The sequence below is a fragment of the Artemia sp. Qi Xiang Cuo genome, chromosome 7, assembly GCF_049724085.1.
Source record: "Artemia sp. Qi Xiang Cuo chromosome 7, ASM4972408v1, whole genome shotgun sequence".
In the NCBI taxonomy this organism is placed as follows: domain Eukaryota; kingdom Metazoa; phylum Arthropoda; class Branchiopoda; order Anostraca; family Artemiidae; genus Artemia; species Artemia sp. Qi Xiang Cuo.
The window spans coordinates 54,141,703-54,168,897 of record NC_142800.1 but is presented as its reverse complement, the minus strand read 5'-3'; the positions used below and the strand labels follow the sequence as shown (position 1 = coordinate 54,168,897).

Genomic DNA, 27,195 nt, shown 5'->3' with positions numbered 1-27,195 from the left:
ACATGGCAAAGGCCATGGGAGAGTATGGAATCCAATGGGAAAATAAAAAAATTTCCTTGATTTAGATTATGTTGACGGTTTGTGGGTCCTAGGTGAAAATACTAACAAAACGAATGATTTTTTGGAGGTTTTTAAAGTTCAAGGGACAAGACCAGGCTAAAAAATAAACGTTAGGAAGAGTAAGTTGCTTAGACTGGGAATAAGTGAAGGTCAAGAGGTGATGTTGGGTAACAAGAAGATCGATCAAGTAGATAGCTTCACTTACCTAGTTAGTATTAGTGAAGATATTAAAAGTGTAATAGCCAAAGTCGAGGGTGTTTTTCACAGTTGAAAAAAGTTTGGAAGAATAGGAGGATAACTCCCATTCCAAAGAGCGAGCCAAGAATATAATATTGGAAGCTACAGTGATGATAGTGGTCAAGTATGGTTCTGAAATATGGGCGCTCCGGAAGACGGAGGGAGATTTATTAGATGTTCCCCAGAGCAATTGTGTACGAATTGTTTTGGGTACCCATCTGACTGACCACATTTCAACCAGAAAGCCGTACGAAAACTATGGTTCTATCCCGCTTTCTATGGCTATAATGACAGAAAGGTTGAGATGGCTAGGACAATTCTACGGATGAAAAATGACAGATTACCAAAGATCGTCCTTTCATTCCAACCGTCTAGGGCCAAATGAACAGCAGGTTGCTTCCAAATTGGGAAGAAAGAGGTCGCAAGGAAAAAATTGAGGCAAATCGGAACTTCTTGGGAGGGTGTAAAGAGAGAGGCTTTAAATAGGTTGGAGTCGAAAACTAGCGTGCGTAGCTGTGTTGGCCTCAGACGGCTTGGTGCTGCAGTGAGTTTTTAGTAGTAGTGGTGGTGGCAACTCAAATTTTATGTGACATTTTTTTCAACAAATATTCTCAATCTATCCAACCAATCAACATAAGTTCTACCAATTGGCTCGATCCCTTTTCCCAAGCCTTATTTGGTTAAAATAACCTTCAGAAATCTCACTTTTACTCAAAATACGGTGTCCTCTATTCCGATTGACAACAATCGTGGCAGTTTAACATCAAAACTGGTTTTGGCGTATCCTGGATACCTATTAAAATTTTCCTTTTACTAACAATTACTTATTGATAAAAGCCAAAAAGGCCTAAGCTCACTTTTGGGTGTTTCAGCTCCCCAGGGAAGCGTATACTGCGCAACATAATGCCTTTTAAATTATTGTGGTCGAATTGATGTTGTTAAGGTTTTGATTTTCTGTATTCATGACTTGTAAGTAATTGGCCAACTAATGGCTCTAATTAGTCTTTATTTTTCGTTCACATTTCGAGGATGAAGATATTGTAATTTAAACATAATATGTATTCAAATTGATTTGTTATAAAACAAATCGAACTAAAATATAACCTTACCTCTTAAAATATAATCAGTCAAAAGATTTGGAACACTTGGACTATCTTCATTCATTGCTTGCAAAACTGAAAATAAAACGCCTAATCAATCAACAAAATCATGACATATCCAATTATTCTACCCTAAAAACTGTTGCCTAGACTTTGTTATGCAGCATAAAACACTCTTTTCTTTAACTATCTAGAAATAGAGGTAGAAATGAAATATGCATATCAAGCAAGTATTCTGATACTGATAATCTACAGCAGTCTTTCCTTATAGACGTGGATGAAGACTTTCCAACCAGTACTGAAATTTTTCTTTTAATAATTCTAATTCTAAAGTTTGTAGATGTAAGATTTATCTTAAGTATCGTGAATTAGAAGTGAAGTTTCTAAAACACGTGTTGACAATTAGAAAAAAAGGAACTAATGCCAATTAATCCGCACGACGCTCCGGAGCTGAAATGTAGTCAGTATATCAATTTACTGAGTCAAAATTAGTTTAGAATTTGACAAAATGTCTAATAAATGAAAACAAGAGTCGTTTAATATAAGAAGTTCACGAAATAATTATTAATTCTACGATTTAAACAAATATTAAAATTAGATATTAAAGTACCTGTTTGAACAACAAATCTTTTCTCTCTTTAGGTCACCGACATTGTTTTTCCTAAATCAGGAACGAAATTATACCTGAACTTTTATTTTAAATTCTTGTAGTAAATCTAGTGAGTAGAATTTAACCTTTAAAATACTCGGCGATAGTTAAATTGAGTAAACTGGACTCAATTATATATATATAAATGTATATATATATATATATATATATATATATATATATATATATATATATATATATATATATATATATATCTTTCCTGAGATTCCTGAGTAACTTCTCAGGTGCTTCCCCCAAGCAACTCAGGCGCGTCCCCAGGTGGCGGATAGGGGAACATCCTTCAGATATGGAGGATACCCTCGTATATTAAATAAGAGGGCGCCGATCAAGGGGGGACCCAGTCTCTGGGGGTCTTAAATAGCCGGTGCACCCTTGTCTGGGGGATATAAATACGGACAGAGGAGGAGGTGAGCCCCTCTGATAGCGATCTTGCTGGGCCCACCGGCGCGTGGATATGTCCCGAAGACGTTAAACTCACCCCCAGTAATGGGATTAATTGCTTGGTGACGCCGTGATGCCAAGTGGGATGATGCTCCCAGCGAGGACAACTGCGAAGAGCGGAAGACACACTCGAGGGTGTCAACGGTCCCGGCTAGAAGCAGAGAGGATTGGCTTGCCGTTGCTTCAAAAGCTAGCCAAGAAACTTTTCCTCTTTATGATTTATGACTAGGCAATCAATGAGAACACTAAATAGGGCTACCGCGTCCGGGGAAACCAACGGACAAGCTACCGCGTCCAGGGAAACCGACGGACAAGCTACCGCATGCGGGGCAACCGATGTATTGACAGCCAACAGCGTTGGAAACGAATCAAGGCAACGTTTGACAAGTCCTTCACAAACGGACGCTAGACCGGTTTTATCTACAAAAATCACCACCAGAATCGGCACGTTAAAACTTCGGACACTTTCGAAACCAGGAAAGAAAGACATGCTCCTCCGTGAAGCAAACCGCTACAATTGGGACATCATCGGCCTCTCAGAGACTCATCTACCAGGTATCAGCGAAGAACAGATTGGAGACGCAACCCTCCTGCTTTCTGGAAGACAAGACGGAACACACAGCCGACAAGGAGTCGGCTTTTTGCTGACAAAAGCAGCAAGGAAATCTCTTCTATCAGTGGTGTCTGTCTCGGAGAGATTAATGATGATCCGACTCAAAAGCAAGTTCAAAACCCTCTCTGTGGTACAGGTCTATGCTCCGGATTCATCAGGGTCGGACGAAGAGTCGGAAGATTTCTACTCTCAGCTCCAGAGCCTTGTCGACACCATTCCGAAGAAAGACATCGTGTTAGTCCTCGGGGACTTCAATGCCATCGTGGGGAGTGACAATAGCAGAAACGAAGATGTCATGGGCAAGTTCGGGATCGGACAGATCAACGGCAGAGGAGAACGACTCACTGAATTCTGCCGAGATAACGAGCATTTTATCACAAACACAATGTTCAAGCACAGACGAAAGAGAAAAGTCACGTGGTGGTCCCCCGATGGAAGGACTGCCAACATGATAGATTACATACTGGTATCCAGCCAATGGAAATCTTCATTCACAGACACAGTGACGCTAGGAGGTGGGGACTTTGATAGTGATCACAATCTCCTCATGTCATCGCTTCGCCTAAGATTAAAGGCCGTTGTCAAGCCGAAAGAAAAAGTTCCAAGATTCCGGATAGAAGCCCTTAAAGACCTTAAGACGAGACAAGAGTACAGAATGCAGCTCAACGAACGACTGTCAAAGACCTTGCAAGAAACACCTGATCTGCTGAGTCCAGCCGACATCGATCTACTTGTTTCGCAAAGCAGCCTGGCCGTATGCGAGACAGCTGAGCTCGTCCTCGGCCGTAAATCTGCAGAAGACAAGCCATGGATTACCCAGGAGATTATTGATATGTGTACCGAGAAACGAACTCTCCAAAACAAGCAAGATCGAGAAAGCAAGGATAGATTCAAAAACCTTAAACGTCAAATTGAGAAGAAAACCCGCCAAGCACTAAAAGACATGATTACTGAAAAATGTCGGCAGTGTGAGGAGGACTCCCGTAGGGGTAACTCACACCTCATGTTCAAACGTGCAAGAGAGCTGACAAACCGCAAAGAAGCGAAGTGCCTCGATCTCTTAGATAAAAATGGACAAAAAATCACTACTTGTGCCGGAATCCGAGATCGCTGGAAAGAACACTTCCAGGAAAAGCTTAATCTCACAGTAAACCCAGATCCTGAAGTGCTTCGAAAGTTCCCAGCACACAGAGATGAGGAACCACCCCCACCACCCTTAAGGTCAGAAGTAGAAGCCGCACTCAAATCCCTCAAGTCAAATAAGGCACCCGGAATAGACGGTATACAGGCAGAACTGCTAAAAGTGGAATCTGATATCGTCCTTGATCTGTACCACAAAATAGTAACAGCTGTATGGGAAATAAAATACTTCCCCAAGTCTTGGGCGAAATCTGTCATAGTGCCCTTGCACAAGAAAGGATCTAAAAGTAACTGCGAAAACTACAGACCCATATCGCTTACTTGCCAACCAGCTAAAATCCTTACGAAAATTCTCCTTGATCGGATCAGAAACCTGACAAGACACGTAATCCCTAAATATCAAACTGGCTTCTGTCAAAACCGATCCACCATAGACCAAATTTTTGTGATCAAACAGAATATAGAAAGATACCTGGAATTCGGGAAAGAGCTATACCAGCTGTTTATCGATTTCAAACAAGCTTTCAATCTAATTTGGCGAGATGGCCTATGGCACATCCTGGCACACTACGGTATTCCCACTGACATTATTGACATTATCAAGAGCATGTACGAGAAGTCGAGAAGCATGGTGCAGACCAGCGAAGGCTTTACTGAAGAATTCTCAACCTCTTCAGGAGTGCTGCAAGGATGCCTACTCTCCCCCACTCTGTTCTGCCTATTCCTGAATGCTGTACTGGCACTGGTGCCCAATGACACGGGAGCACTCATAAGTGGACACCTCTTTGACTTGCTTGCATACGCCGATGACATTAATCGCCTAAACGAACAACTAGAGGAACTGCAATCAAGCGCTAACGATATTGATCATGCAGCTAGTTCCTTTGGGATGAAAATCAATGCTAACAAGACAAAAGCCATGAAGGCCGTTTTTTCTGTAACTTTCGTGCCGTTTTTAATTGTAAATGGATAAGCAGTATGTTCTAACAGTTTACTAGATATAATTAACCAGATTAGCATTTACCATATTAGTGTTGATAGTTTGGGAAAAGGATCATTCTCACTTGCATTCTAGATATCACTAAGTGTCGAAGACACCCATTGGGCCATAGTAACTTAATATTAACAAAGTAACATAGATCTAGTAGAACACACAGTAGTAGAATAGTATAAATACAGTTCTACAAATTCTTACTTTTCCGACAAAACTATAAGAGAAGAAAATAATATCCTTTGATGTAAGACCAACACTGTTCTGAGGGTTTGAGAGGGAGTAGGGGGGGGAGGAGGGGGGAACTATATTTTTAAAACTTGATTAACTTCTCAGTATTGTTTTTTTTAGTTTGTTGGTAGTTTTGGGTAGCATAGGAAAAGGACAATTCTCATTTGTATTCTAGATACTGTTAAGTGTTCAACCCACTCATTGAGCCATACTAACTTAATATTAGCAACTGGCTACACCAAGTTAATATTATAGTCATATATGCCTTCATATACAAGATGAAGTAACCCACGTATCTTTTTTGTAGTTTAGGATTGTTACTTTGTTTTCCTAAGGGAGTAGATGGCAGTAGTTTTGTATAAGAAGGAATAAAATTTCAAATGTGGATAAGTCCTTTTATTAGACAGTGAAAACAGACACGAAAAGCATGGATATTTCGACTGCATCACCAGTGGTCGTCATCAGCAGAAAAACTAATAAAAGGACTTTTCCCCATTTGAACCTTGTCACGGAAAGGCAATGTGGTCTTAGAAAAAAATACGTGATTTAAGGTATTACGTCAAAAATAGTTTTTCTTAGAATAGAGTATGCTCGATTTTTCATCTCTTGTAATTGTCTATGTTTAGAAATTTATACTGCAGCCTGTGCGCGCGATTGATCATGCATGAGATCACCGCCTCTTCCATATTAGCTTGGATGAGTCCTTCTAGATCTCCCATATTCTGAAATTATAGGAAAATTTAAAGCGTTTAATATTTGAAATGAATGATGACAAGATTTGTCTTTAGTTACCACGCCAAAAAAAAAAAAAAAAAAAAAAAAAAAAAAAAAAAAAAAAAAAAAAAACTTTCCAAACTTGTAGTTGAAAAAAAAAATGTGATTATAGAATTTTTTTTAAGGTACAAAAAAAATTCGGATTTAATGTATAATACTTTATATTTTAGTTTAAGGTCTGAATATTTATTTACATAATTTGTAGTTACAAAAAAAAAAGAAAACAGTTGGATTTTTATCATTTAAGATAAATGTAAAGAACTTATTTGAATACATGCGTACTATATAAACACATACTAACACCATAGTGTATGCTCCTAAGAGATATTTACTCTCTAGGTTTTATTCATCTTTTTTAAATTCTGCACTTGCATTTGTTTTACTCTACGCATACGGTTATATGCAAGCTGTAGGATCTCACTACTGGAAAAAAAAAATGCCTTCCCAAATACGACCTAAGTTAACTCGTTGACAACATTTTTACTATAACACGTTGACTTTGAGATTCTAATGTGAAATAATGTTCCTAATCCTAAATACTTAGTATCTTATATGGGCTGTTTATTGAAAGTTGGAAGAACGAACTTGAGGATCATCTTATATTAAGCTCTCCAAATCAACTAGTATTTACTGAGAAAAAATTATTCGGACAATGATTGGTTTCCCCGAGATCTGGCATAGGACGGAGTTGTTTTACTCAAACTAGCTTATCTGGAATGCTTTCAAATACTTGTGGCTTTTGTCTATAAAATTTAATAGACAACAGTTTGAAAAAACGAGCCAAAAACTTGTTCACAGTTTATTGTCCATGTGAAACATGGTATTTGGCGACAAGCATACAGGTGTAACTTGCATTCAAAGGACAAATTACTTGCATCATTGTTTTAATACTATATTATCTACCCATTGACCTATTTATCCATTCCAAACTTTGATTTTCTCTAAGAGAATGGTCTAAACTTGCAAAGAAAATAAGAAAAATTTCCTACTTTCCCAAATTTTGCTATCTTTTTCAACGTACTTTTTAATCTAAAAAAAAAATCATAGCAAATTTAGAAGTGTAATTTGGTAGATGGATAAAGCTGGATCTTAAGGTCCCTTCACAGCAACATTTTACTAATACTGAGGTTTATCTAGCGCAAATTTGAGACATTTAGAATTTTTCTTAGAATTTTTCAACAAACCAGAAAATTCTGCGGAAAATCTGATCGGCTTAATCCCGAAATGGAAAATCTGAGACGCTAGCTAAATCTCGGTATTAATAAAATCTCATTGTGAATGGGGCTTTAGCTATCGATTGATGACAAAAGACGGTTGTCTTGTATTCACACACAAAAAGGCAGGACTGAAGAAAAATAAACTTTCACAGTGAACATATTCCTTATGTTGATTTTATACAAATATTAACATTTTGCCGTTAGAGATTTCAGTGCCACAACCTAATCCTCATAAACGTGACATAAAATCCTTTTTATTATTATTATCCACAAAATCCCAAATTAAATTATCCAAGAGCATGGATTTTTAATGTAAACTAAGAGATTTTTTTTTTTTTTTTTTTTTTTGTAGCCTGTATATATAACAGGCATTACGATTTAATTCGAAAATTTAAGTGCTTTGGTGAACATATTTTATAATTAAATGATACCTACTGTTGATGAGAATTTGAAGACTTTTATTGTCTGGCGCTCCACTCTCAGGCTGATATGGTATCACTGTTGTCACAAACTGAAAAAAAAAGAAATGAAAAAAAAAGTATTACCCGATCGCTCTTGGGGTTTGACAACCTGAAGAAAAGATTGACAGCAATATTAGTGTTTACTTATATATAGGGTTTGTCATTGAAAAATTAACGGAATTTTTTCTTGGAGAGGGGATTCCTGCAGGTGTATTTGTCGGGGGTAATTTTATTTTCGACAGAGGTGGCATTTTCCCTGGCCTAATTCTAAATACGATCAGAAAGAAAGTAAAAACAAATTTTTCAACCGAAAGCAAGGAGCAACATTAAAACTTAAAACGCAAAAACTATTCCGTATATGAGGGGGGTTTCCCTTTCTTCACCTCAACCACTCGGTCTTTGCGCTAAAGTTTGACTTTTTTTTGTCCGAATCCTTTTAAGAATTTCTGAGACACAAGGGTCGTTTGTTCGGAATAAGAAGCTTTTTTAAAGCGCTACAAAACCTTACCGCAATTACAGAGGGATTGAGGAGAGGATCAATCCTCTCATATACGGATTAATTTCGTTTCGTTTTAAGTTTTGCGGTTGTTCCTTACTTTCAATTGAAAAAAAAGTTTTTTTCTTTTAATCTGTTTTCAGGAAGCATATTCGTCTGATTTTCACGACTTGCCCTTTTCGATGAACTGTACTTCGCTGAAACAAATTAATGTCATATCATTATCCAAATAGATTTTACCCCTCCCATTTGACAGCCATTCCAGATGCAGTTCAGATGCATGGAGAACGCTCAAAAACCGATGGGTACCATGGAAAAACCGATCGGTTTTTCACATAGTACCGATCAGTTTTAGGGCTAGAAATTTTTTTTAGCTTCTCTATAGTACCGATCGGTTTTTCGTGTATCGTCGATCAAAAATGAGCAAGAATTTATGAAAGTGGAAAGCATGTCAATTGTTAAGGGCGCGAACGTTCATGATTTGGTGGTTCTTTTCCAGAACCACCAGTTTAGGTACGATACGAGTCATGCTCTATATAATTATAAAGCGAAAAAGAGAAAGGAGGATACATGGGAAGATAGTACATTTTATCTCTGCTTTACAGGAAAATCTTGCACGAACCCTTTGAGCACTTTTCCTTTCATACCCATCGGTTTTTTTCTTCGGTTTCCCTATATGTCTGAACCAAGCATAACAGATTTTTTTTTCACATTCAGTCGTAGGCGCTTACATTTCTATTTTATATGTAAGCTCTGGCTGCACCTGAGACTAGCAATTGTAACCATCGAATGGAATAATTTAGTTAATTTGTTCACAATTCGGATTTCAAATGTTCAATTTCGGGTGCTTGGAATTGAAGTCTGATGCATAAACTTAACCCAGAGTTTCCAAAAAAACAAAACAGCTATAAATGTACATATAGTGTCCTGCCTATTCTAAAAAGTAGTTTTGTATAATATGTTACTCTAATTGCGTGAATCTATATCAACATGTTAAGGGTTCAAAATGAAACAATCATTAATATGCTTGATTTCTTTGCAACTATGAGTCAGTTATCTCACAAGAAATATGTTTTTTCTTCCTTCCATTTCTAGACTATCGTTTTAAACTGAATATTTCCGTTAGACAGGGCGCAGTGAATTTAAAGTCAGTTGTGATAAAGATTTCTTTATTGATATGACAGCTATAAAGGCAACGATTAGTCTTGTCTTACCAAATAAGTATCAACTAAGCATAATGCGATTACCATGTCTGATAAATAAGTGCTATTTCGTTCATATGTAGCGACACAAAGATTTCAAAGAATAAGAAAACCAGTTACCAAAGAATACGGTTTTAGGCAAACCTATTTCCCCTCCTGGGAAATAGGAAAATAAACGAAGCTCCTGGTAAAACTTAACCCCTCTACCCATTCGTGGAAAATTTTCAGGTGCCACGCATGATCATTGGCACTAATTCGTGAAAATGTTGGGGGGGGGGGGGTGTATTTTACAGAATCTAAGGGGACATTTTTTCTTTTGATTTTTTTCAATAAGAATACCAAAAAAAGGGCATTTTTCAGTGACAATAACAAAAGAGACATTTTTCAATCTATAGGAGGGGACAAGGGAGAGGGGCAAATGGCCCCCTCCCTGGATTGGCGTCACTTTTCAGGATCCAAATAGTAGATGAACTTAATAAGAGAAGAATCTTTAACACTTTAAAATGGACTAGATGGGAATTAAAACTTCTACCCCCACTGACAACGCGGTGCTTCCCAGCAGAACTAGAAAAGTTCCAAGCTAAGTTTTTAAAACATTGAAAATTAGGCTTCGATGATTCTACGATTATTTGAAATCTGTCAGAAATTCCCTAAAATTATACAGATACTTTTGCTTCTAAACTTTACCATTAGTTATGAATATTTAAAGCTAGCTTATGTAAAAAAGACTCGCTATAAAAAAAATGAGCAAAAATATAAGGATCGTTCCTTATTGGCTAAAGTGGTACTTTTATTTTCACGCAATATGAGGCAGAAATAAAAAAAAACCGGGGGGGGGGGAGCATTTTAACTAATATTTCCATTTGTTTTTACAACTGACTTTATGAGTTTCCTGAGTAATGCCAGATGACGTTGGTTGTCTGTTTCTCCTAGAGCCAAACTTTAATTTTTCCTCATATCATTTACCCGTCCTCTTGGAGTGCCAAGGTTAAAAGTCGCCTCAAGCAGTATAATCATAGTCTTATTTTTAATTGTCATTAATATTGTGCCTAACTTTAGTATTTTGTTTACTTCTTGTAATAAATGCTTGATAATTGACTTAATATTTATGTAACTTCCCATAAAACAGAATACAAATAATAAAAATACGGCGACAAAATTATTTTAAATATGCACAAGCATAAAAACAAAAGGACAGAATAATTACATGAATCTTCCCACCATTTCTTGATGGATATAATTCTACCCTGAAAAAGATTTAGATGAAGGTCTGCAAAGTTCTTCCTACACAAGGTGTTGTGGAATGTAAAAACTGTACCGGCAGTGATCATTGGTTGCAATTTAAAAACACTAACTTAATAAATGTAGGGAGGGTGCAATGGAAAAATGTTATTCCCTGTATATGTATTCAAGAGTTCTTAACCAATTCTTGAAAATCATGTTCATGGTACAATCCACCAGTAGATAAAATTCATGCTTCGACATGGGAAATTTACATGGATCAAGATTTTTACATCGTCGTACCTACAACTAAATGGCAGCTCTCAAAGGTTTTTTCTTATAATTTTTTTTCTTTTATGAGTTCTCATGAGTAGCATCAATACACGAAAGTGTAGGGGGGGGGGGGGTATGTGTATTTTCAAAAGAATGGGGGCAAGAGGCAATTTATCTATTTTATAATTTTTCCAATGGAAATACCCGAAAAAAAATCATTTTTCAATAAAAAAAGGTCTTTCAAAACCAAGGGAAATGAGCAAATGACACACCCCCATAACCCAAAATTGATGCCCCTGGTTATGCTTCTAAGCACTAAGGATATGCTATCCACTGTTAGTGTTTTCACAGAAATTCGCATGCAGTAATTGAAAAGGCACCATGTCACATTGGTTAACACGCAGGAGTTTCTTACGACCCATTCTTAATAAGATTTTAATAATACATAGGCTTAGCTGACGCTCGGTATCGGCGAAATCTCATTGTGAACGGGCCGTTAAACTGCAATCATGAGCTCAATGCGGTGAATCGACTGGATCTTTCAGTTTAATCCTATCTTATTTGGTTCTTAAAATACTTTCTAATTTTAGAAGTTTCAGGGGGGCAAACTGAAGTCTGGGAGGGACAGTTAACCCCTGCCTCATAGCAAATTATGCCCCTGATTTTCCTATCAATATTCTTTTAATCCTACCTAAGATGCCCGTAAAACTATAATTTACAAAAACAACTGCTAGTTAACAACATTAAAAAAAAAACGAAAAAAAAAACTACTGTGCTGTACACAAAAAGCTTGAATTTCTATTTTCGCCCTCCAGAAGAAATATAAAAATAAGAGATATGCTCTTTCGTTTCAGATACGATGATGCACTCCAATTTTTGAAAAGGACAAAAGAAGTTGAGAGTGCAAATAACAAAAGGATATTAAATAAAATTTAGCTGAAAATAGGAAAAAATAACTTGCCTTAGTATTAAATTCATTTTTTCCTGTCTTAGACTTGGGCAAGGGTTTATTTTTCTCTAGATTGACTTGTCTTCGTTTATTTTGCACAGAGAGGAGGAGTGAAATGAATGTATTTTTAAGTTCTTTCGAAAATTCCAACTCATCACGATACGCTAATTCAGCAATCAAAACTTCAGAAAAATCTTGGATTGTCTTTTCCAGAACTTGAACAATTTCTTTGATATGAAAAAGTTGCAAATTTTCCAGATCTGAAAGAAAAATAAATTCAATGTTATTTTCAAATTCGAACAAAGACAGCATGGGAAACTTACAACGAAGTAAAATTCAGTTGTTCAGTAGGAAAAAGAAAAATCCTCCGCGCCATCTAATATAATTCTATGCTGCCCGTGGCGGTGGGACTGGAAGTTTCACAAGCTATTTTTCTACTCAACAATTAATACTATTCTGTTTCTTTGGCATAAGTAATTTGATTGAATAGAATCACCATAATAGGTTCACTTAAATAAAGATCAATGTGCCTTCCATGTACGATTTTTCCCAAGCCTAGTCATGCTGAACGGATAGGTGTGGAAAGTCAACGAATGCTCATTCTTTGACAAATTAGAAGAGTCTTTTTAGGATCGAGTCATCAAAGGGCAACTAGCCATTGTTCCAAGGGCCCAGATTCCCTCAACAACCATCGGATCAAAATTTTAAACAGTCGAAAGGTGCAAAAATATGTACCTTTTCCATCTAACATCCTCAATTTTACACAAATTGTCATGTTCTATCTCTTTGGACTCTTTATTACATAACTGACAGTTACATAACTGTCTTAAATCAAAACTCAGCAAGTGCAAATCTCACAAATCGGTTCCAGTTTCCACTTTTTTTAATCTTTTTATAACAAGTCCGAAACTAACATCGCAGTGTAGAAATTTATTCAAGGTCATAACACTCTAAATACATGTTCCATAAATGGTTTTGATTTTTCTCTAAACTTTCACATATTTTTCCGACACAAAGCATTTTCCCATATTCTTGCAATCATATAAAGCTACTTTGGCTACATAGACTATCTTTGACGTTTTCTAGGCCTAATTTAAGTTCTGGTTTTATTTCACTTTATTAGTAGTTGATAGCAAATTCTGTAGTATCGCATACATTTTCCAAAATATTAGTAGACCAGTTACGGCTTGCTTTCTGATGGTGTGAGCTGTTGGTATCAGGATACGATTGAACTGGCTTTAAAATTCGCTACTTTCCAAAAATGCGTCAAAAAATTGACTGAGAAATGGATCCGAAAGAATGTTACGAAAAGTTTGGTTTCCAAAAAAAAACTAAAAGGCTGTATCTAAAATAAATATTCACATTAGAATACAAATAAAGCATAAAGTGTTACATATATAGTAAAAAAAAACACTCAATTTTGTATAAATAACTGCATTCTTTTTTTTCTTTTTTTTTGTTAAGCAAGAGGTTAATTACTTTTCTCTCTTTTTACTTTACATATAATATGCCGCTTAAATAGAAACATTCTATTTCTTGTCGGCAATTTGTTGCATCATTCTTTTCAAACTTAATTTAGAATTATTAATCATTTAACGGATTATTACACAATAAAAATATTTATACGTTGACTAAAAGTCACAAAGCTTAGATATAACATTTATCAAAAAATACATTTGGCTAAAGTTTTAAAAGTTATTTTGAGACACCTATATAGTAATATGACAATACACGAAGCAATTTTTTTTAAACAAAACACTCAAAATACCAATTCAATATATTTATATGGATAGTTTAGGTTATATATATATATATATATATTAATAGAAGTTATGTTGATACATAACTTAATTGTTTAAAAACAAACAATAATTATATACCCTAACAACTTATTTAATCACTTCAATGTTTGTTCTTTGTACAACTTTTAGATAAGTCCATCAAGACTTTTATCTGATAAGTCTTAAACTACATTTAAAATATTTACAAAAAAATTCAACTCTAACAAATAGATTTATACACTATACCAGAGAACTGTGATTAGCCGCTATATAAGGGCTTGGCAATAGTTAATCTAACACGATTTGCTATTAAATTTTATGCATTTTCAATTTTATACGATAACAGTTCCATATTTTGTTAAAGGCTTTCAAAATACCTTTATAACTATATATTTTCTTAATAACATTTATTACTACTATATACATTTTCCATATACGATTATACATTTATTTTTCACGTTACTTTTTTTTGAATCTTTGTTTTACAACTTTTCTTTGGTTCTATTTCGAAAAACAAACTTGTGTCAGTAACTGTTTTTAGCTGACTATGTCGGTTTATTTATACAAACTTTTAAGCTTTCTAATTGTTTTGAATTTCAGGTACTTGAGACAGTTTAAAAACGTCTTCGCCTGTAATCTCTTTTTTTCAGCTTTAATGTCCTTTTGGGACAAGGCTCCGCTTACAGCTTAGATTTGATAAGCTCAAAATTTAGCTCTTTACCTTTTTACCTGTTATGACATTATCAACGTACTTGTGCCTGCATCTAAGGTTTGCTTACCACGAGTTTCTTACGGTTGCTCAATATACATTTCCAGGTTCTCTTGTCTGACTGCTAATACCGAAAGGACTGTTATGAGCCTGCACAGAGCAATCAATTAGTTATAGCCACACTTTTTATTTGTGGCCACAGTTTTCTCTTGTTATGACAGACTATTAATGTGCCTGTTATAATTGTTTATGCCATGTTTGAGCATAATTCCACATGAAGAGCATAATTTTTTCAAGACTACCCGAAGCATATCTCCAATATATCTATTTAATCTTGGCCAGGGTTACACCATTGTCACGGTGGCTCCCTAGCATATTATGATACTTATTTTGTACTAATTTAACACAAAAATCTCATACTAGTCTTGCTCGGTCTGCTCAATATGCACGTATCTCGAAGTCTAGCCGACTTCATCCAATTTCTTTTGCTTCATATCCGTCTGGCTATATTTTCAACTTGAACTCTTCTTTTCCTTTTTTTATTATTTACTTCAATGAAGCCTAAGGTTTTTTTAAATCTTTTTCAGTTTTTTCAGTACAATAGGTCTTTTCTAAGCCAATATTAATGTGTTTCATGTTTTTTTCATTAGATTATTCAAGCAAAAATGTTCCTTATGTTTCCTTTATGTTCCCAACGTTCCTTCATGTTTTAAGGGGTGGGGGTTTTCTGGAAAACGCAGCACGTGGAAACTAGGAATATAGCCTTCGTTTTTCACACCTGAGATCCAATTTCTATGACAGTTTGTTTTAAAGACTAAAATGAAAGCGTGAGGTGATTATGGTATAAAAGTCGTCTTTGAATAGCTTTAAAATGTGTCATAGTTTTCCACGCTTTCTAAATGGTTTTTCCGAGTACCAAGGAAAAAATCCACTTCTAAATGCATGTAAAGATAAAAGCTTCAATGTACTTTGTATGCTCTACCAAGAAACCTAAATTGCCCACATAAAAAAAGGGGGAAAGGGATAGAGGTGATGTCAAGGCAACCCACGAAACACGACAAACTCTATTCTTTCTTTTTAGTGACCAAGAACTGCTATGGCTTCTACTCCCCCGTCAAAATTCTACAATAAATAAATCCGCTTGAAAATTTATTGTACTAGCTGCTTTGCCATATGTCCACTGAGGTAGAAATATTTGTATATCACGAAGTAGAAGCGGTGGAAGCTAATAGCCACAATAGTACTCTTCTTTCAACCACTTACACTTCATCTTCTGAAGAATTCCTAAATATTCATACCGGCTTTCAAATGTATCGGTATTGAGTAGCCTAGCCTATCTTAGCCACTTAGTTGATTACTTCCTTCTTTATAAAAGGGAACGTAATTCTAAGGGGAAAAAAAATTAGCAAAACCAGTAATATGTTTTTATTCTTTCACTTCAATGACAGGTTGGTGAACACGGTCCATCCTTTACAAGATCATTTTGACAATGGAGCACATTTTTCTCACATTTTTGGTTTTGGGTTTCATATATTCTTTATTAGTAATTTCTGGTCGTTTTGAGATTGAATTTTATCAGGAATTTGTATCTGCTGAGCTTAAGTTTAAAATGGTCTTTACTTTTCTTTGAAAAACTGATTTTTCGGAAAGTTTTTGTTTAATTAATACTTCTAAATGCTCCATCTTGTGCTTACATGTGCATATGCCTGCTTATTCAAAGGTTAAGAATACGTCACAGGCTAAACCTATACGCAAAACTAGTATGCCTATAAAAGCGAAGCTTTTTTGTATCAGAGGCTTTTTTTGAAGCTTCATTTGCACCTTGGTACAAATGAAAAATATTAAGAAATGACAGAAAAAAAACGTGTACTTATATTTATCAAAAAATAAAGATCCCACGAGAGTTGTGTTTTGAATTTGATGGTCACGTTAAGGTTTTAATGAATGTTGGTTCCACCGCTATTCTTTTTAAAAATATGGTCAAAACTGCGAAATATACGAATGAGAACTATGGGATCACGGTTCACTAGCCTAAATGAATACAACCAAAAATTATGTTGAAAGGAATTTGGCTAAAAAAAATAATAATAATAATTAAAAAACCAGCTTTTTTGAGAAGATTCATAATACCTCATACAAATTTTTTGCTTCTAGGTTGAAAGTCGTATGTCTTAATAAAATCCCCACAATATGACACACATGAGGCGGGTTAGACCCCCACCCCCACACACACACATTTTAATTGAGGGATTTCATTGTTATTTAGAAAGTGTATGCCCTTAATACTATAATCCTACTAGTAATAGTCCATCACATCACCAGGCCACATGACACAAACACTGATTGACACACTTCCCCTCCTCCACGTTATCCTATTCAAAACTCCAGAATCATGGATGAAAAACTTAGTAGCTTAATTCACACTATATAAGTAATAATCTGCATAACTTTTTTCAGCTCTTTTTTTCCTTCATAGTCTGGAAATTTAAAGGGTTTGCTGGAAAAATTGGTTTTCAATTTACCGCATTAAACAACAATCGAAAGAGCCATTCTAAAATGCTTTTAGGAGTAATTAGAAACGAATCCCAAAGGGCATTTTCCAAAAAGTGATCGAAAAGGAGCAAACAAAAGTTAGGAATCAACGAAAAAAAAGGCTGCAACCTAGTAAATAAACACTACATTTTGAAGCTAACCCAGGAATGGTAATTATTATTTCGATTAATAATAATAGCCGACGTTTTTTTTTTATGAAAACAGATTTACGGGAATTTGCAAACACAGCCTAAAACCTCTAAAATGCCGTCAGATCGAAACGAAGAGTGCACAATTGGAATTGCCATTGTCAAAAACAATGTGCAGGCGAATCGAATGCAAGTTCATTGCGGCTTTTACTTTTTATTTAAAAATATTTTTTTAATTTATTTTTTTTACAGAATTAAAGAGTGAAGTTGAAACTCGAAACGAATAAACGGATCCAGGATTTTTTTAGGTGGGGCGGGGCGCAAAATAGGTTGATCCAATAAACTTGCGCTAGGAGCAAGTTTAATTAGCGCAAACCTGCGTTAATTAAATAAACTACACTACTTTCATAAAGAAAGAAAAACCAGCAAAAATGGGGTTTTGAAAGGCCAAATGTAAATACTGAAAAAACACAACAAAGCTAATATTTCGAAAGGACAAACGTCTTTCTTCTTTAGTGCGAAACGAAATAATGTATCCAAGAAAAGTGCCGAAGAAAAAAACAACAAAAAACAAATTCAGAAAATCAATGTGAAAACAACCAAAAAAACAAAAAAAAAAAAACAAAAACTTAAAAGATGAATAAAATTCAATAAAAGCCAAAAATTATGAGAATTAAAACCAAATACCTAACAACCATAAAAGCAAGTTATTCGCCAATATCCGCGATTTGCACAAAATCCAAAAAATTATGAACTGCCATCGACGGATACTACTGAACAACTGAAAAATAAATGAAAAGAAAACATTTCATTCACTCAAAAACAAAACGAACCAGCAATTAAATAAGTTGGAGAACTATGTCATCTGATTTCGGATTTTAATTATTGCATTTCTTGCAGACACCCTTTGAGACCAGAAAACCCGAAAATTTTGACTCTGCCCTTGCAGAGCACATTTTTGAAAACCCAGACCATACTATTTTGTTTAATCAAGCTAGCCTAATTTCGCATGACTAAGGTATTGTCCGGCACTAAAGAGAAGCTGTTGAAATTTATAAATACCAACATTTAGGTCTAGCTTTAAACAGAGATTCCGGTGATTTAAGAATAAACGAGTCATATTTCGGTTTTCTCAAAAGAAAAGCCGATACTTTAGTAATCCCTGAAACAAACCTTAAACCACTTTCCCAGTCATTTAATCAAACACGTGAACAACCCCTTAGGTCTCAAAGGGTGTCTGCAAGAAATGCAATAATTAAAATCCAAAATCAGATGACATAGTTCTCCAACTTATTTAATTGCTGGTTCGTTTTGTTTTTGAGTGAAAAATTGTTTTCTTTTCTTTTATTTCTCAGTTGTTCGGTAGTATCCGTCGATGGTAGTTCATGTTTTTTTGGATTTTGTGCAAATCGTGGATATTGTCGAATAACTAGATTTATGGTTGTTAGGTATTTGGTTTTAATTCTCATAATTTTTGGCTTTTATTGAATTTTATTCATCTTTTAAGTTTTTGTTTTTTTGTTTCTTTTCACATTGACTTTACGCGTTTGTATTTTGTTGTTTTTTTCTTCGGCACTTTCCTTGGATACATTATTTCGTTTCGCGCTGAAGAAGAGGCGTTTGTCCTCTCGAAATATTCGCTTTGTTGTGTTTTTTCAGTGTTTTCATTTTGCCTTTAAGTACCCCATTTTTGCTCGTTTTTCTTTCTTTATGTGATGTCAGGCCAATGTGGTTTAAGAAATTATTTAAACTGCTTTAGACTATGTTAGGGGAGCGCGCGCGCCCCCCTCGCCCCTTGGATCCGCCACTGAACTCACCTAACCAAACCTAATCTATTCTAACCTAAACTGCCATCATCAAACCGTGTATTAAATTGAAAAAGATGACTGGCAACACTGACTAAATCGAAGGAGAAAAAAAGGTATTTCGGACATTCACCAATTTGCGGACATTCACCGTAACATACACACACACACACACACACACACACACACATATATATATATATATATATATATATATATATATATATATATATATATATATATATATATATATATATATATATATATATATATATATATATATATATATATATATATATATATATATATATATATATATATATATATATATATATATATATATATATATATATATATATATATATATATATATATGTATATATATATATATATATATATATATATATATATATATATATATATATATATATATATATATATATATATATATATATATATATATATATATATATATATATATATATATATATATATATATATATATATATATATATATATATATATACAAAACTAGCTCGTTAAACTGACTTGCGATATTTTCCAATATATGGTGAGAGCAAAATTTTTCCAAGAGCAAAAAAAAAAAATCTTGAGAATCTTAAATATATCGGTGTGAGAGAGCCCCATCCCTTTTAAGCGTACCTAAAGCAGAAGTACCCCGCCAGGGACGTACCCCAGGAAAAGCCCCAGGGCCTGCCCTCCATTCTAAAATCTAAAAATTTTTTGAATTTATGGCCATTGCTTATTCAAAGAATCAAATAAAATCTGTTTTTACTATCCCCCTCGAAAAATTCTTTTTTTATTCCCCCCCCTTCCCCAAATCATGGGTTCGTGCCTGTATCTATCAATGCGTTTATTATTTTACTGTTATCCATTTGTTGCCTATGAATTTCAGACACGGTATGCTTACTATGCATGAATCAGAACAAAACATTGAAATTTATCCATATGCATGGATAAATTTTATTTAATGAAGCTCATCTTTTAATAAATTTGAGCCATTAGACGATTAGTCAGAGACACATTCAAGGGGAAGGTATGGAATTCCGTACCCTTTACCCCCGAACATAAAAGTTAGGTAAATTTATAACGAAAGCATGCATTTTAAGGTTATACAAACACCTTATATATAGTTGCCCCCATTCATAGCAAAACCACAGTCATTCATCACATATTAACATCAAATTTTATTTTAATTTTCTCTAATAGAACATTTTCCTTAAGCAAGAACATAAAAAACTGCCGACTCACAAGGAGCTATGTACCAGAGCATATCTGAAAAATTAATTAATTTTACGTCATCATCAATCTCAACGATTCTACTTTCATCATTTTATTGGTCGTTTAACAGACAATGATTTCGCATTACAAAATTAATCTTGTCAATTTTAGATGTTTCATTTTTATTACGTCATAAGCTAGCAATAAATCTGTTGTAGCAGTAGGAACATTAATTATTGACGGTTTTGAATTAGGTTTCAAACATTTTGTGGAAGCATGTTCGTGCAAAAATTCACTTTTTCGTGTACCCCTGGTAATATATATATATATCAACTTCCTATTATGATTCTAGATATATAGCATAATTAATTAAATTTAGTTACTCATCAGCGTTACGAGCTTGATGAAACTTGCCGGATTCCCGTAAAAAGGGGAAACCTCCCCATAATGATAAAAATTACATCGTCAAATTTGGGACATCTGAGAACCCTATTGAAGAGGTTTCAAGTCCCTCTCGACAAAATGAACAATTTCGAATTGTTTAAAACCTTTGGTGGTAACGAATGTAAGTAAGGAGGGACTCCTCTCAATAGTAACCGAAACTATAAAAAGAAGGTAATTTTGATAACAATTAATACACAAAAACAATTGTCTTTTCATGCTGATTCCAAATAGCGACTCGGCTCAATAGTAACCGAAACGCTAAAAACGGAATTTCGATGTCAATAGATACATCAAAAGAATTGGCTTATTATGCTGATTCCAAATGTTTAAGATACATCAAGTTTAGTGTTACCCATCAAAAGTTACGAGCCTCAGAAAATTTGCCCCAGTTTTGAAATAGGGAGAAACATCCCCTAGAATTTAAGGAATCTTAATGAAAACCAAACAATCAGATTCAGCACATCAGAGAACCCTACTGTAAACATTTCGCGGAGTTTTGCTTTCTTTTTTTCTTTTTTTTGCCAGAAGAAACATCACGGATGCGTGTTTATTTGTTTTTGTGTTTTTATTTGTTTGTTTTTTTCCAGGGATGATCGTATCGAAATAATGGTCCTAGAAGATCGGGAGAGGGTGCATTCGGACGGAAATTAAAAGTTCTAGTGCCCAAAAAGTTTAAGTAACCAAAAAGATTTGAGGGTGGTTATCCGATAATTTTGAGATGGCCATTTTGTTCAGTATAGTTGGAAGACGCAATAACTATGCCATTAGGGGTAAAATAATCCCCCACAGTCCGTGAAGTGAGACCTGTAAGTTATGCAAGCTGCCCACTGTTTACCTATAGTATTTATTTTTAGGAAGTATAGAGACATTTTTCGGGGGAGGGATTTTGTGCTTGGGATGGGTTTCCATGGGTAGAATTTTCCTTGGGGAGGGAAATTTCCAGGGGGACGATTTTTCTGGGGAAATTTTACAGTTGGGGGATTTGACAGAATTCCTATACAAAAGTCTGTCATTGACTTACTTTCTCTTTGCCAACTCAACTTTGCATGAGATGTTCCGGGAGAATTATCCGGGGGCTATTTTTAGAGTTTTTGGATTTCCGGGAACAATTTCCTCGGATAACATTCCCGGAGTGATTGAAAAACGGTTAAAAATTAAAGTCTTTTTTCAAATGAAAGTATGCTAAGGAGAATTTTTCTGGATGAATCGTCCGCAAGAAATTTTACGGGGGAATTTTCAGCGAGGAGGGAACTGTCTGGAGGGAATTTTACGCAGGGGAGGTGTATTTCACGCGGCGTTTTCTACCATTTTTCGATGCAAAACGGCAATTTCGGCCAAAAAGCTGCCAACAAATGAAAATTTTGAGCGAGCAAATCGATTTAAAATTATCAACAAACTATAAATTGGACTTTCCAGTTTCGAGTGCTGCACTGCATTCTGTCTAGGTTGTATCATTGCAGCCAAGATCCCATTGCTGCCTTAAATCAAGTGAAGAAACATTCTGAGTTATTTGAAAAATTATAATCAGACGTTACCAACCAAAAATTGTTCTCTATAACCGTCAGGCTGTAGAATTATGGTGAAAAAATATTTAATCTACTCATTTGCAAATTTTGTACGTAATTTTTCTGTGGTATGGCCCCCCCCCTTCCGACAAAATTCCAGGGTATACACCTATGGGTATAAATATTTCACATTTGAAAAACAGTGATGCATTGAAAGAAATAGTGATTTTTTCAAAATTTGTTTTGCAAAATACTCTAGTCAAAATGTATGTATCAGGAAGTATCAAAATTCATTTCGTTTCAATAGTTTTAACTTTTCACCAGGACAGTAGAGAGGGGTCAGGAGGCGCCATCCCTCAACCCTGCTGCCACCTAAAACTTTTTTTACATAATTCATGGATGGTTATGTGTGTCGGTCGATTTATTTGATGTTTTTTATGGATTTTGTCAGTGAGAATTTGAAAAACAGGAATTTTGTCACATTTTTGTATGTTTTTATGGACTTTGTCAGTGAGAATTTGAAAAAACTGGATGTTTTATAGTTTTTGTCAGTGAGAATTTGAAAAAACAGGAATTTTGTCACATTTATGTATGTTTTCTTGGATGGTTATGTGTTTGTTGGTCGATTTATTTGATGTTTTTCATGGATGTTTAATGGTTTTTGTCAGTGAGAATTTGAAAAACATGAATTTTGTCGCATTTATGGATGTCAACAGCAATTCATGTCTGTTATATGGTTTTCTCAGTGAGAATGAAAAAACAGGAACTTTCTCACTGAGAAAACCATAAACCACGTGGTGCTGTCACGAGTCAGGACAGCTGTGCTGTCGACCTCAATTCACCTATCGTGAATCAATAATTCCCCTTAGAAACAACAAATTAATTTCCCCTTTCTTGACAGATCAATCAATCAATGACATCATCTGTCAGACTTTAAAAATTTTCGCCTAGAAACATTTCTCCAGGAATAGATTCAAATCATTAATGTCTTTGCCTCGGGAACAGTTCTACTGGTCGAACTCCAAAGGATATTAATAACCAAAGGCCATGGAAACAATTAGGCAAGAAACATCTTAGCGATGAATTGTTTTAGCGCGCGAAAAGGTTTCCTATTAATTTGAAATGCGTTAGCGCAGAGATGCCAATAACAAAGGAACACGCTGAATTTGCGTTTAGTGATTATTTGGGCGAAACCGTTTTAGACAGGTTATTGAACTATTTCGGCGAAACAGATAGAGACATTTTAAAAGAAGATTTTTGAAGAGATTTTAGAAGAGAATTTGAGTGTGGTCGTTCTAATACACAAGTTTCATTTGAACAGTGTTGTGAGGTCCTCTAACCCAACCCCAAAGGGTTCCAATCCTCCTACCCCAACCCCGAAGGAAGCCCCCAGTCCTCAAAAGCCCCCCAAGCTCCCAAAGGCCCTCCACCGGTCCCCAAATGTCCCCCAGGCCCCCAACTGCCCCCCAGACCCTCAAGGCCCCCAAGCTCCCAAAGGGCCACCGGCGCCCCCAAAGGCCCACCCAGACCCCCAAAGGCCCTCCCCGGGCCCCCAAAAGGCCCATCGAGCTCCCAAACGACCAACGGGGTCCCAAAGGCCCACCACCGGTCCCCAAAAGTCCACAATGCACCCAAAGGCCCTCCCCGTGCCCCCCCAAAGGCCCATCGAGCTCCCAAAGGACCAACGGGGTCCCAAAGGCCCTCCACCGGTCCCCAAATGTCCCTCCGGACCCCCAAAGACCCTCCCTGGGCCCCAAAGGCCCACCGGTTCCCAAATGGCCCTCCGGACACCCAACGGCCCACCCAGTGCCCCAAAAGCCCTCCATGTGCCCCCATTCAATTATCAGAAAGTATTGTGACACAATGGATAGAACATATGAAATTATTGATGAACTTGAAGCCTTGGCAGCCACAATTAGCAATGTAAGTTCTGTTTTCCTTTTTTATTTTCAAAATAAAATTGTTTTCCGTGGTCACCCTCTACTATATTCGGGTAAACCCCCTCCCCTATACAAACGTCCCTATATGATGTTTATACTCGATAAAAAGTGTAAAATACGCTCTTTTTTCGTTACGTAAACACCATCCTTCCTTCCCCCTCTGTTTACGACCTTAATTCTAGCAAAAAGAAATAATTTTCTTTCGTTAAATTTATGCAATTTTAAGTGTCTATATCATAGCTAAAATCGATCAATGACTTCCGTCACTGTTGTTATTAACCGAACCTGGTTTTGACACAAGGCTCTCCGGCACGAGGCCTATAATTAGCTGTCACTCGTTCCCCTCTGTGTTTACGAACGCAGCAGCCAAAGTCAAAAGGAACTGTTTCTCCGTCAAAGTTAAAACACTTTGAGGCAATTGTAATAATTAGGCACAGACGCAATGTGCTATTTTGGAGAACCGGTGAAATCTCGTTATTTTCAAATTAAGATCTAACAATATATTTAGGACATTGGCGAAAGGGGGGGGGGCCATGCCTCAATTCTATCGCCGTCATTGTAAGGTGAAAACAAACTGTTTCTTCGCGTGAAAAGTAAGGGGGGTGAGTTTAAGAAAAAGATACATTGCTTTATTATGCGTAAATTGAATAGCATTTTTACCATATCTTTCGGTGGAGGGAGGGGGAATTGTCACATGTCTTTTCTCAGGGATATTTTCCGTGGGGGTTATTTTCCTTGGGCTGTTTTTTCTGGGTGTGTGATAAATACCAGCTATCGTAAAAGGATATGGAAAGATAAAAAATACCGTTAATACTTTAAATGCATCAAACAAGGCGTGCACAATGCAGATTAAAACCAGAAAAGAACAGAAACGCCTAAAAATAAGAAAATAGGCCGATTTATATAGGCCGGCTTTTGAAGGGCTCAGTGAGCCGTAATTCTCAGATTCAAAAAAGGATGCAATTAGTATATTTCACAAAACCTGATTTGGGAGGTGTAGTTTGCTTTTTGGACTTTTCAGAGCTAGGATTCTTAGTCACTCATTGGTGTTTGTTGTCTGAAACTTCGGGTTTGGGATGAGTAGTTGGCTATTTCAGACTTTTCTGAGCTAAGGTTTCTTAGTATTTCGTAGGTGAATGCTGACTGAAACTTATGATTTGGGATATGTAAATTACTATTTCGGGCTTTTCTGAGTTGGATTTCTTAGTCTTTCATAGGTGTGTAGTGTCTGAAACCTATGATTTGGGGTGTGTAGTTTGTTATTTTCGACTTTTCTGAGCTAGGTTTCTTAGCCTTTCATAGGTATGTATTGTCAGAACATTATGATTTGGGATGTATAGTTTGCTATTTCAGGCTTTTCTGAGCTAAGGTTTTTTAGTATTTCGTAGGTGAATGTTGTCTGAAACCAATAGTTTGGGATGTGTAATTTGCTATTTCCGACTTTTCATAACCGGATTTCTTAGTCTTTCGTAGGTGTGTGGTGTCTGAAACCTATGATTTGGGATGTGTGGGTTGCTATTTCAGGCTTTTCTGAGTTGGATTTCTTAGTCTTTCATAGGTGTGTAGTGTCTGAAACCTATGATTTGGGGTGGGTGGATTGCTACTTTTGACCTTTCTGAGCTGGATTTCTTAGCCTTTCATAGGTGTTTGTTGTCTGAAACATATAGTTTGGGATGACTAGTTTGCTATTTTTGACTTTTCTGAGCTAGGTTTCTTAGCCGTTCATAGGTGAGTGTTGTCTGAAACCTATGATTTGGGATATGTAATTTGCTATTTCTGACTTTTCATAACCAGATTTCTTAGTCTGTCGTAGGTGTGTGAGGTCTGAAACCTATGATTTGGGGGTGTGTGGGTTGATATTTTTTGACTTTTCTGAGCAGGATTTCATAGCCATTCGTAGGTGTGTGTTGACTGAAACCTATGATTTGGGATGGTTAATTTGCTATATTTGACTTTTCTGAGCTAGATTTCTTAGCCACTCATAGGAGTGTGTTGTCTGAAACTCATGATTTGGGAAGCAAACGAAAACTTAAATGCACACAAAAACTTAAATGCACACAAAAATTTACACACACACACACTCACAAAACTAACACAAACAAACACAACAAAACTCACACACACACGCCAAAACTAACACACACACAAAAAATAACACACACACACACACACACACAAAAAAAAACTTACACATGAACACAAAAAAACTCACACACACACGCACAAAAACTTACACACACACACACACACTCACAAAAAATACACATAAACAAAAGACAAATTACACACAAACGACACAAAATACACACACAAAAACTTACTAATGAAAACGAACAAATACACACACACACACACACACGAAAACTTACACACACAAGACCACACATACACACACACACACACACACACACACACAAACTAACAAACACACACACACAAAAACTAACAAATGCAAAATAAAAATTACATTAAAAATAAAAAATTAATTCAAACAAAAAATAACAAACAAACACACACAAAAAAATTACACACACACACACACACTATAACTCACACACACACACGCCAAAACTTACACACACACAAAAACTTACACACACACACACACATACACATACACAAAAACTTACAAATGAACACAAAAAAACTCACACACACACATACCAAAAATTACACACACACAAAAACTTACACACACACACACACACAAACACAAAAACACACACACACACACGCAAAAAAACTTACTAACAAACACACCAACTAAACAATTACACACACACACACGAACTATTACATACACGCGACAAAACATACAAACACAAAAACAAATACACAAACACTCACACACACAAACATATACACACATACACACAACAAACTTACACCCACACACACAAGCTTACACACACACACATACACACACACACACACACACAAACTTACACAAACACACAAAAAACTTATATCCACACGCAATATCTTAGACACACAAAAACTTACACACACACG

The 27,195-nt window shown here is 35.8% G+C and overlaps 1 protein-coding gene across 2 annotated transcripts in view; it reads right to left on the bottom strand.

Annotated features, from left to right (window-relative positions):
• Unc-76 (fasciculation and elongation protein Unc-76) overlaps nucleotides 1-27,195 on the bottom strand; it is a 181,210-nt gene that overhangs the window by 5,801 nt on the left and 148,214 nt on the right. For both annotated transcript variants that reach the window (XM_089092398.1, XM_089092399.1), the window contains exons 4-6: nucleotides 12,089-12,336; nucleotides 7,910-7,985; nucleotides 1,407-1,472 (exon numbers count right to left, since the gene is read on the bottom strand). In XM_089092398.1, coding sequence (XP_088948524.1) covers nucleotides 1,407-1,472; nucleotides 7,910-7,985; nucleotides 12,089-12,336 — 390 coding nt within the window. The remainder of the gene's footprint in view (nucleotides 1-1,406; nucleotides 1,473-7,909; nucleotides 7,986-12,088; nucleotides 12,337-27,195) is intronic.